This window comes from Ambystoma mexicanum, chromosome 11 (assembly GCF_040938575.1).
Source record: "Ambystoma mexicanum isolate Mex_15411 chromosome 11, UKY_AmexF1_1, whole genome shotgun sequence".
Classification (NCBI taxonomy): domain Eukaryota; kingdom Metazoa; phylum Chordata; class Amphibia; order Caudata; family Ambystomatidae; genus Ambystoma; species Ambystoma mexicanum.
In genome coordinates, this window is record NC_090934.1 from 1,237,846,620 (window position 1) to 1,237,863,450 (window position 16,831).

Sequence of the window (16,831 nt, forward strand, 5' to 3'; positions counted from 1 at the left end):
CAGATGAAAATAAATAGATCTATTGATAGCATAGCAATGGAAACTCAAGTCAATAGCAATGAGACCAATGAACTTAGCACTATTGTGTACTCAACTCGCAAATAGATAGAAATTTAAAAATCTGCGAAATATGACTAGGATACATGGCCTGACGTATGTATGTCGTGGTCTTAGGGGGGCGGCCTGCTTCAAGGGGAGGCCTGGCTGGAGACACGGGGTCTGAGGAGGCCATGTGACCGATGGCCCCTTGGCGTGACACCTTTTGAAGTGTACATGTAGTTTGGCACCTTGGCCTTTCGGGCCCCTGACAGCCCCCCATGCCAGCGCGCATCCACCGGCGCGAACCGCCTTTATATCAATATATAGTATATCGTCTTTGAATCAATGATAGCATATCGTTGCTTATCAATAACAAATGCCACATACCGGAGATTCTTGTGAGCACAGACCCACACTTCAACCGGTGTATTATAGTGGTCAAGACCCAAGGCCTGTATAATCCAATGGTAATTGTTAGTATAGACATATGTGTGACTTTTATAGAGACATAACCCACTGAAAGACTTTGAACAAGTGTTATTTAGTGCATGCATTATCGAGAATATGTTATGTTAGCTTAGATCGATAGTGACCACCCTGCTTCACAGGGACCAGACCTTCACCCATTCGGAGCACAGATGTCTGACGTCCATCCTTGAATGGAGACACACTTGATTCATTTAAAAAAATCGAAACAACCGTTGTTAAAATATATGTGGTGTTTTATTTTGTATCTTATTTTGATGACACAAAAATACAAGACTTTAAACATTGTACAGTTAAGGTTGCAGCACAGCGGGAGAAAATCCCCTGTACTGACTGCTGTCACTCGGGAAAGTTTCTCTAATGGCACGAACGGCACAGGCGGGTATCACTCTTCGAACGCGGTGCCCAAGCCTCCCGTGGAGCCACCATGTAAAGGAACGATAGGCCACCAGCCTGTACCACCTGTGAAAAGGAATGAAACAAACTGTTTTTAAATGACCAAGATAAGTTTAATAAACGTTTTAATGGCATTCTGCACGGACAAATGCTATCTAGACAATGCACACTATTGAACGACTTACATGCGTTACAATGATATGTAGATGTAATTTTGGATATAGTAGAAGAACATGAAATAGGAGTGGCATGACAAGCAGAGTATATTTACTCGTTACTCGGATTACGAGGACGAACAGTTGCGCGAAGTTCATGCATAAGCACCATCATTATTCTCAACACGGCCCGTGTGAGGCAGGCTGCCCTGAAGTCTGGCAGCTCAGTGATGCATTGCGGTCGTGGCTCGCCTTCCGAAATGTAGGCCAGGCATCCCGAGTTTTCTCGGCAGCAGCAGTTCTCCTCCTCGGTCGGCATTAGCTTTCACCGATTGCATGTGCACCAGGTGGAGACGCCGTCCATTCGACTAGGCCCAGGCTCTTCATCTGTTGATTTGTCCTGCCAACTGCCGTCCGAATCCCCATCGTTTTCGCTTGCTTCCCTTTCCAGTACTTCCTCCTCGGTATACTCTGGCTCGTACATGTAGGGCATTATTGTAGCCATTGTGTGTTAAACAAACTAAAATAATTTATAGCGGTGGTACTGGTATCTGTTCACACAGGCTACACGCGGCGAAGGACCAGAGCACTGAAACGAGTCACAGAATACTCAAAGTAACACAGAGCGAGGAATGGAATCGAAAATCTGCTGCTGTGTGTTGTGAAACGGTCTGTTTATACTTATTGAGGAAAGAGGCGTCCTGCCATTTCCATGGCGACACGTCATTAGCTGAAGCGCAGTGAATGTTGACACGAGACGTGCTTTGGCGTTGGCAAATGGGCGGTACGAGTCTGCTGATGACAGGCTCAGGGGCGGGGGAATTGATTTAGTGCCGCAAAAGCAGGTCAGCCAGGGCGATGGGGGAAAAGATAGGATTATCAGAAAATGGCGGCTCCCTGGTGCTTGTTTTCGCGTGCGTTTAATAGACGAAAACTCGGGTAAGGTCCATAGGAAAGTTTTCTAAAATCGAGCCACTTAGGCTTAAAAAAACACAGCCGACCCGTAGGGACAATAAACATTTTTACTAGACCATGCCTTTAAAGGGGTCCAATCCCCGTTGTTGTAACAAGGGCACTTAGGCTTACGATATCACAGACAGAGTAGCAAGTTTGAAGGAAACAGGTGGGTTGGGGGCACTGGCGTAAAGGGAAGACAACTAACAGAAAGCATGATTGTGGAACCCTCCTCAAAGTCAACCTTCGCCTCACTGGCTATACTAAACTATACTAAACCCGACCCCCCCCCCCACTCGCTGGCTTCAAAGGGACTTCAGTGATCAGCACCCCGGTGGGAGGCTGGTTTTAGGATGTCAGGGCTGCCTCTTAAGCACGGTTCCCAGGAAACCGAAATGGATAATTTCTATGTCCTTTGGTGACAGGTGTTGCCCTTCCTGCTGGAGAAAAAAAGGGCCAGCTGCCTGGCTAATATATCACATGGAGGTGCAGAGACAGTCAGCTAAGACACCAATATACATGAGTCCTGTCATAGTTCGGCCCTGCTCACAGAACAGACACTGGCGCAATGCCAAATTCATGGATGGTGGTGCCACCGTCATGCAATACAGATACAGGTGCCATGCTTGTGCTGCCAATGTTGGGGAAATTATAATAAAGTCATGCTCTCGTGTAGTGCCTTTTGCACAGGTCAGTTTATTACAGGTTTTGAAGGGGGAAGAGTTAAAGTGTAAGCAAATGTTCTTGACCATGTATGTCATTCATAGTGCATTCCCTAGTGACCAAGCTGCTGGATGCAAAGTTGTGGTATTTTTTATGTGCATTTGCGGCAAATGGTGAACGTATGCTCAATTCCCACTTGTGTTCCTGAAGAACATGTTGGCTAAGACTGGGCAATTGGCGACTCCTGGCAAATGCTGGCCTTGTAGATCTTTTTTGCAACGTTTGCACCAGTACTAAATTAGCAGTGGTGTTTGGGATAATGTCTGGGAGTGGATGGACCCTTGTTCATAAGCGTCAACATTACTGTGGGCTCTTTTTACGAGAACACTTCCTTTTTTACCCGTGTCTGGAAGCTGGGTAATGCAAGGCAAAAATGACTTGATCTCCAAGTCATTGAAAGGGAAGAATGACTTCAGAACAGTCCATTATCCTTGGACTTTGAAATACTGGATGTGTGCTCCTCAACCTATCATTGGTGAGTCTACTGTGATGGTCACTTTAACTGGAGGATTTGCAAATGGGTGTCCCTTTTACATTAGTTCCGTCTTCCACCACTGTATAGCCTTGACGACCTTTGTGTTACCACTACTAGATCACGACTCAAAATTTGCACTAACCATTGGGCCAGTGAGAATAGATTTGTGATGAGCAAGAAACAGTGGGCTATGTGTATATGGAGAGCCGAGGACAAAAGTGACTTAATGTTTGGCTAGTGTGACTAATCGCTTGGTGTTGTGACTTCTTCCCCAGGGGGCTATGGAGGTGAGGCCGCTACCCGATAGGCCCCTTGGGGGTGGTACTCAGCGGGGGGAATCACATGGGAGGGGACCCCCTCCCTGTGGAGGAAGGGTAGACTATCAAGGGAGAACGCAGTATAACAACTGCCACTATACCCTCAAAAACACATCTCCCCACACGGTTAGGGCCAAAACACTCCCATCCTCTTTACCTCTCCTTCTACTCAGTTAATTTATGCAGAGTAGACCTGTCTGATCATGAGAAAAACCATACTGTGACGAGAAAGAGTAGGGAAAACTTGGAAAGCTATGGCTCTGTAGATACTGGCACGAGGAAGAAGAGGATTGTAGAGTCCTGTGCAGAACCAAAGCAAACATGCTAGCTCTCAACCACACATGAGCCAGCCAAAAATAAAGAGAGGAAGGACTTTGCTCATCGTCTGGTCCTTCCTTGAGGAACCACGAGCTGGATGAAGCTGCCATGTGGAGAACAGGGACTGGAGGAGAACGGGATGCTGGCCAGACAGCAGACACGTCCCAGGGGATCATGCCGCTAAGACACGAGGAACACAGTGGGATAAACAGTTATCCGGCAGCCAGCTGGAGAACTGAAAGAGGAACCGCTGTACCTGTGAGGAACCCAGTACTGTGGAGCCACTGCATGACTCCAGGGGCGAGAGAAGCCCAGAGAAGCACGGAGCAAGAAGGAGCAGCAATCAGCAGAGCAGGTGTAAGAAGCAAGCCCCTGGGGTTGAGAGAATCCGTAAAGAGAATGGTTAATGAATTGGGAATTGCTCTGCTAAGCAGGGGGCAGTGAAAAGACTGTTGCGACACAGATGCAGAGTTGAACCACATCGGGGTAAGAGAAATCTGCAGGGTAAAACCAGTTGTCGAGAACAATCAGAGTGCAAGAATCGTCATCTTCCTCGTACCAGTACTTGGAAGAATCCCAGAGAACTATGTGTCAAATAGTTTGAGGCAGGTTAGTGAACCGGGCCCGAGGGATAGACAAGCCTGGGAAAGGGTTCTGGGGCCCACATAACTGGAAGAGAAGACCAAGGGGGGAAGAGAGAGATCCTTTACCAAAAGTCAAGAAAAGACGAGGGCGAACGAGATACTCTGGCAAAACCACAGACAACATTGGGAATATTGAAAGAGCCTAAGAAAGGCTTGGGGAAGGGAGACCTCCCCTTCATCTGTTTGGAACTATATATCGAAAGGCCTAGTGATGACCAGGGGATGAGGGCCACTCCCCCAACAGTCACAAACTACCTAAAACCATCCAGAAGAAAGGAACAATCTTTCTGGCGTCAGTTTGGAACTAGTTATATAGTTTTCTTTTGAAATGTAAGGTACAGAAATAGGTTTGGGACATAGGACAGTGGACTATATTTTTCTTTTGACAGACATTCTGACACCATCCTTCGTTTGAGGTAGGGAACCCCCTCTTAGTTATAGGGACAGAGTTTTTCCTTACTTTGTTAAATACATGTTTATGGCTCACAAGCATGCCACCTTTGTCCCCCGTGTCTACTTCCACATCCTTACACTAGTAGCTTGCAACTTAAAAATGTACTCCTGCACTAGATCAACCCAGTTGTAGTTTGGCCTCTCGTTCTCCAGAAACTTAAATTTGCTCTCATGAAGGATGCAAATAAACTTCGAACGAATGGATGCAAAATAGTCTTGTGTTATTGCATGCATGTCCTCTTCTCCCTTGAGAGTCCCACTTAAGCTTTCGCAACCGCATATACAGCTGGACTACCTGCCCTGAAACAAAGCAAAAGTTTCTCCCCTGCAGACATGTCAGATCTGTCAAGGTCCAATCCGTCTGCCAAAGATGGATAGAGCAAAAGTCCGGACACTTTTCAAAAGGACTAGAAGTGCAATTCTACAAAGAACCATAAACTATGATGGAACAATCAGACAGCATGAGTTACTTGAGTTCTTTTAACCACCCTCAAAAAACGAAGCACATGCGGAAATGCAAGTATTTCGAGAATGCGCTCTTGCCTGACAAGAAAAGACTTGAAAACACAATTATACACAGGCACTAATCAAATTACCATCTCATCTGATGCTGCATCACCACCACTCAACAGGAAGGAATATCAATGTCTAGTTGCACTGCTTCCCCTTGAGTGAATATGCAGATTAAGGGCTGGCCTCTACGTTACTGCATCCACGTTATCCAGCTGATCATTTAGGGGGTCAAATGGTGAAAAATGTGTGGTTGCATTTGTAGAGCAGCTAGGTCACATACAGTGTGCTTGGCAATGTACCAGAAAGCCATGGAGCAGATCTTACATCCCCAGGTGGCTGTTAAGATTTCCTATCCAGTCACGATTCCTCTATTGGGAGGCAAGTATCCACGAGAATGGCTTATTGATTATGTAAAACGGAAGAGTGATGGCTTTGAATTAATCTATCACTGCCATTGCTCAGTGTAACTCTCCAGATTGTTTTATAGCCTGGCATGCCATGCCCTAAGGGGGAAGACCATACGTCGATCAGGCTTTGTTTCGCACCAAGAAGAGGCCAGCCCAAACTGATAGGTCGCATCCCTTCTGCATGGGAAGACAAGCAACCCCAAGCATGCTTCATCATCATTGGGCTTCATCAATGAGATGTAACTATGGTCTATTTGCAGGGTAACCTTGAGACCTACATCTGGGCATACCTGTCCCCCCACGAGATGACCCAAGTTGTTGTTCTTATTGAATGCGTGGGCGGACCCACGCAGGCGCTTCCCCATCCAAAAGGATGATGTTCACCTACCCCACCAATCTTACACACAGCCCTCACATTCTCATAACTCCTCCCACTGCCCCGTCTGCCCCACAAAATCCAGCAGTACAATGTTCCTCTCCCTGCCTCTCACCCCCGACTCCTCCCAGCAAAGCCTTCCCACTCAGTTCAGCCACTCCCAGCGCAGACAACCGAACCCTCATCAACGCTCTCTCCTCAACATGCCTCTCACACGCAAACAGAAAATGTCCCAGTGTCTCAGGCACCCCATTCGAAACAGAATGTCATTCAGCCCCAGATACCCTATCCTCAACCGGTTCAGCATCACCTCCTCCCTCCTCCTCCATTCCTATTTCCCTGCATCCACCTTCACAGACACTTTCTCACGAACACCAAACATCCACCTGCCCTTCACTCCACTTTCCCACCTCTCCTGCCACTCATCCATAACCCTCTTCACCAGCACAGCCTTCACCTCATCCACACTCAAAGGTATCCTCACATCAACCGCTCCTCTCCCCGCCCCCGCCGCCAAATCCACCAACTCATTACCCAAAATGCCACTGTGACTGGGGACCCACGCCAACTCCAGATCCACCCCCCCACGCACACACTGATCAATCTTCCTCCTGATGTCCAAAATCACATCCTTCCTATCACCATCCCCTGCCACAATCGCCTGTAACCCACTCAATGAATCCGAAAACACCACCACCTTCTCAAATCCCAACTCACACACCCTATCAATCGCCAATGCAATCGCCACCAACTCATTCGTCAGTCGCCCCGCTTTATACGCTCAATGAAACCGAAGACAGTGGTTGCTTGTGGGTCTCCTGAAGGAGCGTGACCGAGCAGAATGTGAAGGCTGGACTGCCTTCATTAGGGTGGGGCGAAACCTGATTTGCTTATGGTAGTCACTCTTCTGTAATGGCATGGAAGGTTGAAAAAGATGGTTTGGTAGGTTACCCAAAGCAACCGACAGTGAGGAGTCATGTATAACCTTCCAGCCATCAAGTCAGTTTGAAGTTTAATATGTAGCCAGTTTCTAAAAGTTAGAACTATTGTTAAAATCGATAACAGAGGCACAGTGCGAGTGTGATTTTCCCAGGATCACAAATTATGGCCATATGAAGATGTGAGCACAGGAACATTCAACTGCTAAATCCAGAGTGGGCATCTCAACTACAAGACAAACTGCTTCACCCATGAGCATGCAAATCAGTGCACACACAGACACACCCCAAAAGAAAATTGCCCGACTCTGCATTTATATGCAGACTATCCATAGCCATTCATTAGTTTACCTCCAATACATTGGCACTGGAGACAGTCATATGGCCCATGCGCACCACCCACCATAGAGAAACCCACAACCACGTAGGAGACTATGCTGATGAGCTAGCCAAGTGTTAATAGGCTGCATAAATGCAAGACATTGAGTCTTATAAAGGAAGACTAAGACAACAGATTAACTCCTAAAATACTGTTTCAAATATGACAACGTAGAAAGAACAAAAAAGATCATGTTTGAAGTAACTTTTACTAGTGACCCTGGATAAGACTCTTAGTGGGCAGTGTCATAAGGATGGCAGCTTCCGCCCTACGGCAGAATTGACTTACCTTTCTAGAGCTATCTCCTCCTCATTCTTGGTCCAATGGATAATCGGAGTGGGAGATCCAGACGCAACACAAGGAAGAATAACGCTCTGTCCAACCGCTCTGGTCACAGATGTGGGCTGAACAAGGAAGGACAAACGACGATCTTCGCCTGTATCTGTATAAAAAGAGACATTTATATAAACTAGTATCCCAATGCATGCGTGTCACAGTACAGGACCCTTCCTCTCAGGTTTGTGCAGTCTGACAAGGTGCACGCTCGAATATGCTACGCAAAGAATCAGGTTTACATAAAAATGTCTTTTGATCCTTACAATGAGACATCCTTTCCAATTCTGTTGGTCATGTACACAGTGAAATATCCAAAATCTTTGTGAAACAAACCAACCATGTAGTTTCGAGTAAACATCTGATAAAAAGTTTTAAAACATGAAAGGTGATCTCCAGGAGACAAAAGCTGTGAGTATTCACAGATTAACTGGGGGTGGGAGGGACACACTGGGGTGCTCCCCATACAAGGTTTTTAGAAAATAGTGTTGCGATTGTTCTTCAAATGGTTAACATACCCAATGGCTGTTCTCTCCTCGTGGACACAAATTTGAAAATTATGAATTTGGTCAAACTAAACTTGGTGGTCGCATTTGATTTTCCTTTTTTATGTTTAATGGTGGGCTCTCCCCTCCTGCTCCCCCTTGCCCCAGTTTCCCCAGACCATGCACCTTCCTCGGTTCTGCCCAGCCCTCCTCCTTCCTTATCACAACCAAGGTTAGGTCGACAAATGTATCCCTTTCAGATTTGGGTCAGCAAAAGCTCCATTGAAGCATCATAAGCCATGAAGTACAAAGGCTTAGGCAATTGGAAATTACTATTTCTCACCTAATCAACCTATATATTGCACAAATGCGCATTAGCCTTGCTGGATGCAAATTCAAAAGTCGTGCTGGGACAACTCTTTGTTCAACCTTTTGAGACTCTCTGATGGTATAAATAGTTCAAGAAACGTTAGCTCTGGGTATGAAGCACCCCCCCTTCACTCTACTGCAAAGTTCCAGTGATCTCCTGGCAAACATTTAATGAAGTACCACATAGAAGTGTCCAACCAAATTCCCATGACCCTGTTCATACCAACCATTAAACCGTCACTAGAAACTAAATGAAGGAGGTCTGCTTACAATTTAGCAGTATACATCTGAGCTTGTCAGGTTGAAGGGGATTACATTTGTCATGTGCAACAAACTGACAAGTAGCGGCAAGATTGGACAAGTGACATGACCCGTGATGCGACACTTGATTTGACATGTGACATAACTTGTGGTGTGACTACAACATATGTTCAGAGCATGGCTGGGATTTTAGCTGTTTAAGTCTGGAACTAATGGTGGGTCTGAATTGCACACTGTAGCAAGCCCAACAACTTATGCTTCACTTACTGTGTTGCAATTATATGAATTGCACTAGAGTACACGTTTGCGTCTGTTTTAGGTGGTTGCAACACTACTGCAAAAGTTGTAATTTCACCACATCTGAGGCCAGTATTTGATTGGAATTAAAAATAGGCCAAGGCACCAAATAAAGTGAGGCACAACATCAAATCACGTTTCCTGCCAAAATTAGTTTGCGTAAAACCTGAAGGCTAATTTTTGATAGACACTTTTTAATACACCATGTGTCACAAAAGTTTGAGTCGCTGCAGACTTGCTATGCCCCGCAGGTTGCCTTTAAGGCTATGATGCTAGAGTCCTCAGGGAAAGGGAGGATGGGACAAAACAATAAGCGCACATACTCGCTCTTCTGGGTGCTAGAGAAACATGACGTAGCGTCAGCTGCTTCTGTACCTTGGATGCTGCCTCCTCTGGTGCTTGCAATTACTATGTGAGCAACTCCCCTTAATTCTGGTGCAAGGAGTTGCTGAAGTCCATGGTAAGTCCCCCAATTACTTGTGCAATTCGTCTGCAGAAGTCTCATCTCCCATCACATCTATGGATCCTTCTGTTTTAACTTGGTTTTCTTTTCCACTTTATATTTTGCTTCTACAAACTAAAGCCGTTTCTTCCTCAACTAAACAGAAAGGCTCCTCAATAACATCCGGATGACCTCAGGACACTTTGGGTAAATGAGGAAATTCTACACACAAAAAATCGATCCCACATCAGCTGAATAGTCTCTTCAAATGCAGTCTTCTGAACTCAAAAGCACCACAAGCGACTGTTTTCAATTCTTGGCTTTAATTTCTAAAAGGTAAAACAATTGAAATCAAAACTATTTTTTATTACAGTAAAAACTGCACTATATAGGCATGCATGACCTTTTCTCTACCTGGGAAGAAGCAGGTCTCACACCTGTGCAATGACTGACACTGGGGAAATACTGCTCCAGTAATATCCTGCTATGGAAAGAAAAGGAATCTGGGTCCATCTTAAGGATGCTGCGATCTCCATTGTGGAGCAGATATAGCAGCCATCTCCCTCTTGCCAGGATTTGTTCAAAGATGGTTTGTATCACGACAGATCTGGTCTCCAAGACACAAGCTTGGGACTGTAGGGTGCGTTCAAAGGCCACAAACCGGAGTGCCTTTCACATGAACAGCCGGATTTTAAACACAAACAAAAACAGCTTGGCCTTTGTTTTGTTCTCAAGTAAAATTCAAGAGCCTTGTGGAAAAGGGGCCTACTTGTCATTACCAAAGGAAAAGCAGCATTTTAATTTACAAAAGGAGGAATCAAAGATCCCCGTCACATGGAAAACAGGATTTTTAAACAGTGACACAAAAATGACATGATGTGCAGGTTGACAAAAAGAAATGTATATTATGTTTCACATTCAAAACTCCAGTGACATTTGAAAAACCACTGTTTTCATGGAAAAATGTCAGCCCAAGACAAACCCTTTTGCTGGCTGTGGGACACTTCAAAGAAATACCACTCCGCCAGCATGGATGTTGCGTCTCCCATATAATTACCAACTGCAATAAAGTGTCCTGCTAAAGGTGCCGAAATTCAGTGTTCTCCAGACCTGCTGGCTCTGAAAGTATTGACTGGACTGCAGAAGTTCCCCTTAGATAGAGCGTGACTAATGTATGGAAATGGGGGCAACAACTTCAAAGACCAAACTTCCAACACAAATGAGACGAATAAAAAAAAACCTCTGGGTACAGGCTTAGTCAGTGAAAACAAATGGCCGGAAGGCAGGAGAATGGCCATTTGTCCCACAGGAATATTTGCAATTAATTTAAAAGAACTTATCATTTAGGCCTTTTTTTCAGCACCCTCAAGTCATACTAATTGCATTTAATTACCATTTTTTTATGTAATTTCCAGCCGATTTAGGAGATCTAAAATTCATCCACCTGCGACTCAGGGAACTGTAATGACCAGTTAAACTAGGTTTCTGGCTGATCTGAAAATGTTCCAAATGTGAGTTGGTGAGCGGGTGGAGGCTAAAATTAGGGATATGGGTAATAACCTAGACATTCATAACTTATGCTTTTTATGCAAAATGCAAATATGTGCCAGATTGCCGGGCAACATGGTACGGACCTGGTGGTCGACTTCTCTAATACCCCATCATTAGCGGAATCAGAAAATATGTGCATTATGGCAGTTGCTAGTAAAATTATGAAGTGATACAAAACTCGTTTTTGCAAAAAAGTTGAAAGGGGAACAAATGACAATTACAAATGGGAATTGCCAGGTGTTGCTCCAGAGCCCTAAACCAATCCTGACATGGAAGTTGAGTTTGGGAGGAGAGAGAGAAGGGTAACTGTCCAATCCTAGTTGCGGGAATTATTGCAGGGTACCCCCCCACAGATTGTAAAATTGGTGGTGTCATTGCTGCTATATAAAGGAGGACTGCGCTAGGAGGAAGGGGACACAAAGACATGGGGCTGCTGAAACTTACCATCTCACAGATACAAGGAAACGCCAGAGGTGATTGCCGAGTGCATCTACGTGGAGCTATCCATTTCTAGGAAGGCCTCAAAGCGGACTTGTCCTATGGTGAAGAGCGGGAGGCCATCTTTGAGAGTGCAGTGACCGGACCCCTGCCCCATCTTTCCAGAGTGTGCTGAGATGCAGCTGGCTTTCCTTAACTTTAAACAGAGGCTTTCTATGCAAGTAGAACTGAGCACTGGGGAAACCCAAAAAGGTGGGGGAGTCTGCTTGCCTTGAATCCTTTCCCTTTATTGTGTGTGGGCGCAAAACTGTAGATCCTTAGTCTATTTAACTAAAAATATTACTTTAATTCCCCATTTGGCAGAACACTACGGGGTGAATTTTGTTACAATTCGAAATTAACAAAGCTCACTTCCCAGTGTGTGCTGAAAGCTATAGTCTATAATTTAATTGGGTAATCCTGGTTGTCCTGCTGACCCCAACTTCTTTAAGGAAGAGGGGTGTCTTTGTTCTTAAATGAGTCCAACCTTTTGTATCCAGCTTCCCCAACACAGGCCTTTCAGTGGAGGGGGTCTGAAATCGCAAATTCCCCAAATCATTAAAATGTTTGTCAGACTTCCCCAACACAGCCAAAGTAAGGGGGGCAGGAGGGCTGAAAAACTAACTGCTAAACCACCCTGTGTTTATGTTAAACACAAAGTGTGGGCAAAATCAGAATTGCCATGTGCATGTGTACCAATCTGGAAATCCTACAGCTAGCCTTTTAAGCCCGCGGGAGAATTAAAAAGCACACAACACTACATAATAATTGCTTTCCTTATTGATCAGTGTAAAAGTGCAGAATTGTGATTGTGTTCTTTTATGCTGAGAGAAGTGGATTGTGTCGTGCCACGTATAAAGTGGTGTTTGACATTTTCGGGGTAATTTCTATTACTTTTAATTTAAATAAATACCAATATATTTCCTGTACACCGGCCTGGTTCTTGGCTCATTGTTAGTTCAGGGGAAGAGATCCAAGGGGCATGATGTGTGTCTGAAGCACGACTGAATAAAATAATCAGTTAAACAGTTTGTTGCGTCACACCTTAACTGGGGAAGGAAGGAAATCCCCATTTTAAGGGTGGCTTATAAATACACTGTTACAGCATAAACACTACTTAAGCGCTGCTCCAATCTCACATGACAGCCCAGCGCCATCTTTTATTGGGAACATGTAAAAATAGGTGCGATTAAGAATCTCTCCAATTCATAATGCTCCTCAATCAAAAAGTACAATTGACACCAATTTACCACTGCAGTCCTTGCCTGAAGGACCCCTCTACCCAAGTCCAAGACACTGCCTTACACCACAAATGGCAACACTGACACTTATTTCCTGACCAAAGTACAAATGGATCCTTAACATTGGTCAAAACTAACAGCCAGAAAGCACATTAAAAGCACAGTGGCTAAAATAGCTGGCCTTGATAACCCAAGGGTGCAGTAAGATTTTGAGGTGGAAGTATTGAATTACACTTTTGAAAGTTGGGAGCGATAGGATTTTTCAAGGCCCTATGAATGACCTTTCATTAAGAGCTGGTATTTTAAAAGGCCAATAAAAATGCATTTAAAATTTTAGAAACCTGGGTATATTTATTGTAGCATCTTTCTATGTGGCCAGAAATTATCATAAACTATATAAACTACCGTAAGGTAATAGTTTCTCACCTGTAGCTCCATTTCTCCAGCATTGGCATCTTTCATGCATTCACATGCTTAGAATATTCCCAGTCGTCAGGCTGGGAACCCTCGGTACATTTATAAAGACGTTTCGCATAGGAAAAATTTCGACACTTCTGTGTCCCATCTACGTCGTTTTGGGCCGCTTACACATGCCCCAATAGGACGTAGTGGTATAAATGCCCCGCCCCCGCAGCTCCCTTCAGATTTTAACCCCCCCAAAGTAGGATGGGGTATATATTGTTTGCATGTAGGGGAGGCAGGCGGGCGCATGTGAATCCATGAAAGATACCAATGCTGGAGAAATGGAGTTACAGGCAAGAAACTAGTCCCTTCTCCAGCATTGGATCTTTCATGGATTCACATGCTTAGAATAGATTACATAGCAGTACTCTCGATTTGGTGGTGAGAATGCAAACCAATATCATATATAGCTTTTTTTTTAAAAAAAAAATTCAGCGGCTTACACGTTGGTTCAAAAAAAAATTATATATATATATATTATATATATATATATATATATATATGGGATACATTACTCACCGTAATCGTATTTCTGATGCTTGTATCTGCTTAGATTCACATGCTGTGCATAGGCCGACATCTAGTGGAAGCTGCGGAGTATTACAGTTTGTTTTTCGAAAGTCGAAAATGGGCGTCGACACAGGCGTGCCAGTAATACTATCCCTAGTGTGACGTCCACTGTACCCAAGATCCCTCACGCGTGTAGGATCCTCAGATTGTATTTTTTCTGACATGAGGAAGCATGAGGAGTAGCGTGAGTACAGATAATCCAAGCAGATAGACAGAAAAGGTAAGACTACAAGCAATCATGCGCCTTCTCTCGGAGGGGAGGAAGGGTGGGTCGCATGTGAATCTAAGCAGATACAAGCATCAGAAATACGATTACGGTGAGTAATGTATCCCTTCTGAGGCTTGTGGAATCTGCTTAGATCACATGCTGTGCATAGATTAGCGAGCAGTACCAGAAGAAGGAGGTGGGATGTGAGAAGGGTCATGAGCAAACAGGTGTCTTAGAACCGCTTGTCCCACTTGTGTATCTGTCTTGGAATGAGTGTCAATGCAGTAATGCTGAGTAAAAGTGTGAATAGAGCTCCAAGTAGCCGCTTTGCAAATGGTGTCGAGGGGAACATTTGCAATGAAAGCCAGAGTGGCACCAATGCCTCTAGTAGAGTGGGCCCTTGGCGTAAAAGGCAGAGTCTTGTCAGAAAGAGAGTAACACAGCTGTATACAGTTGATAATCCACTTCGAGATAGCGCCCTTAGAGACGCGATCCCCCTCTCTGCCTGTAGCTACGGAGACAAACAGTTGATCTGTTTTCCTTAGCGGTCTGGTTTTATTTACATAGTATAGGACCGCCCTACGCACATCTAGGGTGTGTAGTTTCACCTCAGCCGAGCTTTGCGGGTTCTGGAAGAAAGCCGGAAGCTCGATGGACTGGTTTACATGGAACTTGGATATGAATTTAGGTGAGAACCTAGGGTGTGTGCGTAAAACCAGTTTGTCCTTGTGGATAGTAAAGAAAGGATCCTGCACTGACAGAGCCTGAATTTCACTGACCCTTCTTATGGAGGTAATGGCTACTAAGAAGGCCGTTTTATAAGTCAGGTGTTTGAGACTACTTTTATGCATGGGTTCGAATGGGGGTCCCATGAGCTTAGCTAGCACCACGTTGAGGTCCCATCCTGGCGGTGGGTTCGAAATAGGAGGGTGAAGTCTCTTTACTCCTTCCATGAAGGCTTTAACCACTGGTACTTTCCACCACGAGACCTTGTTATGGGATGTGGTGTAAGCCGAGAGGGCTGCCAGGTGTACTTTCAGCGAGTTAAAAACCAACCCTGCATCCAGCAGGTGGAGCATGTATGTCACAACGTTGGAAGGAGTGCAATCAACCGGGTTGATTTGTTTATTCTGGCACCAGATAACGAATCTTTTCCACTTATCAAAGTAACAGTGCCTTGTATTTGGTTTCCTGGACTCCTTTAGAATGTCCATACACCTCTGTGGTAATTTGAGATGTCCAAACTCTATGACTTCAGGAGCCATGCTGCTAGGTTCATAGAGTTGGGTTCCTGATGCACTGTTTGACCCTGTTGCTGGGACAGTAGGTTGTACCAGGCTGGGAGTCTGATGGGTTCGCACACCGCCATCCTGCGTAGGTGTGGAAACCATGGTTGTCTCGCCCACATGGGAGCAACTAGGATGAGCGTCATAGATTCCTTGTTCATCTTGTACACCACCTTCCTGATGAGAGGAGTTGGTGGAAAAGCGTACGCAAACATCCCTGACCAGTTCATCCACAGGGCATTCCCTTGGGAGTCCGGCTGGGGGAACCTGGATGCAAATCCTGGGCATTGTTTGTTTTCGCTTGTGGCGAATAGGTCTATAGTGGGGAAACCCCACTGAGAGAAGAGATCTTCTACTACGTCTCTGTGAAGGACCCATTCGTGTTCTTCTGGGAGGGAGTTTCTGCTTAGAGCATCCGCTAGGGAATTGAGCTCCCCTGGAACATGTTGCGATGACAGGAAGATGTTCCGTCTGAGTGCCCATATCCATATTTTCTGGGCAAGCTTGGACAGATTTGGCGAACGAGTCCCCCCTTGCTTGTTCAGATAGAACATGGCTGTCGTGCTGTCCGTCCTGATCTGCACCGACAAGTTCAGTAGATGGGGCTCGAACGCCCTTAGCGCTCGGAATACTGCCAGAAGCTCTAGCAGATTGATGTGGTTCTTGGCTACTGAGTGAGACCAGAGACCCTGAGCTGTGTGGTGGAGATGGTGAGCTCCCCACCCAGTCAGGCATGCATCTGTAGTCACCACGGTTTGTACTTCGGGATTGTAAAAGGGTTTCCCCTTTGCGAGATTCTCTCTTGTCCACCAGTGTAGGCTCTGTACGAGTGTTGGCGAAACGACCACTAGATCGTCCCAATGACCACTTGCCTGAGACCACTGTTTCGCCAACCATTCCTGCATGGGACGCATGCGCAGACGCGCGTGGGGGACCAGGTAAATGCATGACGCCATCATGCCCAGTAACCGCATAGCTTTGCGTACTGTTATCTGTTGACCTGACTGATAATGCGGAATTTGCAGAAGTATATTCCGAATTCTCTCTTCCGAAGGGAAGGTCAATCCTTTCTGAGTATCTAGGATAGCTCCTAGAAACTGTTTTGAGGTGCCTGGCACCAGACTTGACTTTTTCTCGTTGATGGAGAAGCCTAATTCGTGGAGGAGGTCGATAGTCCTCTGAATGTTTGACCTGCAAATTCCTGGGGTTTCCCCCGTTATGAGCCAGTCGTCCAGATAAGGGTACACCGGGATTGCTTCCCTGCGTAGGTGTGCAG

At 45.4% G+C, this 16,831-nt stretch overlaps 1 protein-coding gene across 9 annotated transcripts in view; it reads right to left on the reverse strand.

The window, feature by feature from the left end:
• NEO1 (neogenin 1) overlaps positions 1-16,831 on the reverse strand; it is a 1,161,518-nt gene that overhangs the window by 535,658 nt on the left and 609,029 nt on the right. For all 9 annotated transcript variants that reach the window (XM_069624609.1, XM_069624607.1, XM_069624606.1 and 6 more), the window contains exon 4: positions 7,862-8,015. In XM_069624609.1, the coding sequence (XP_069480710.1) occupies positions 7,862-8,015 (154 nt within the window). The remainder of the gene's footprint in view (positions 1-7,861; positions 8,016-16,831) is intronic.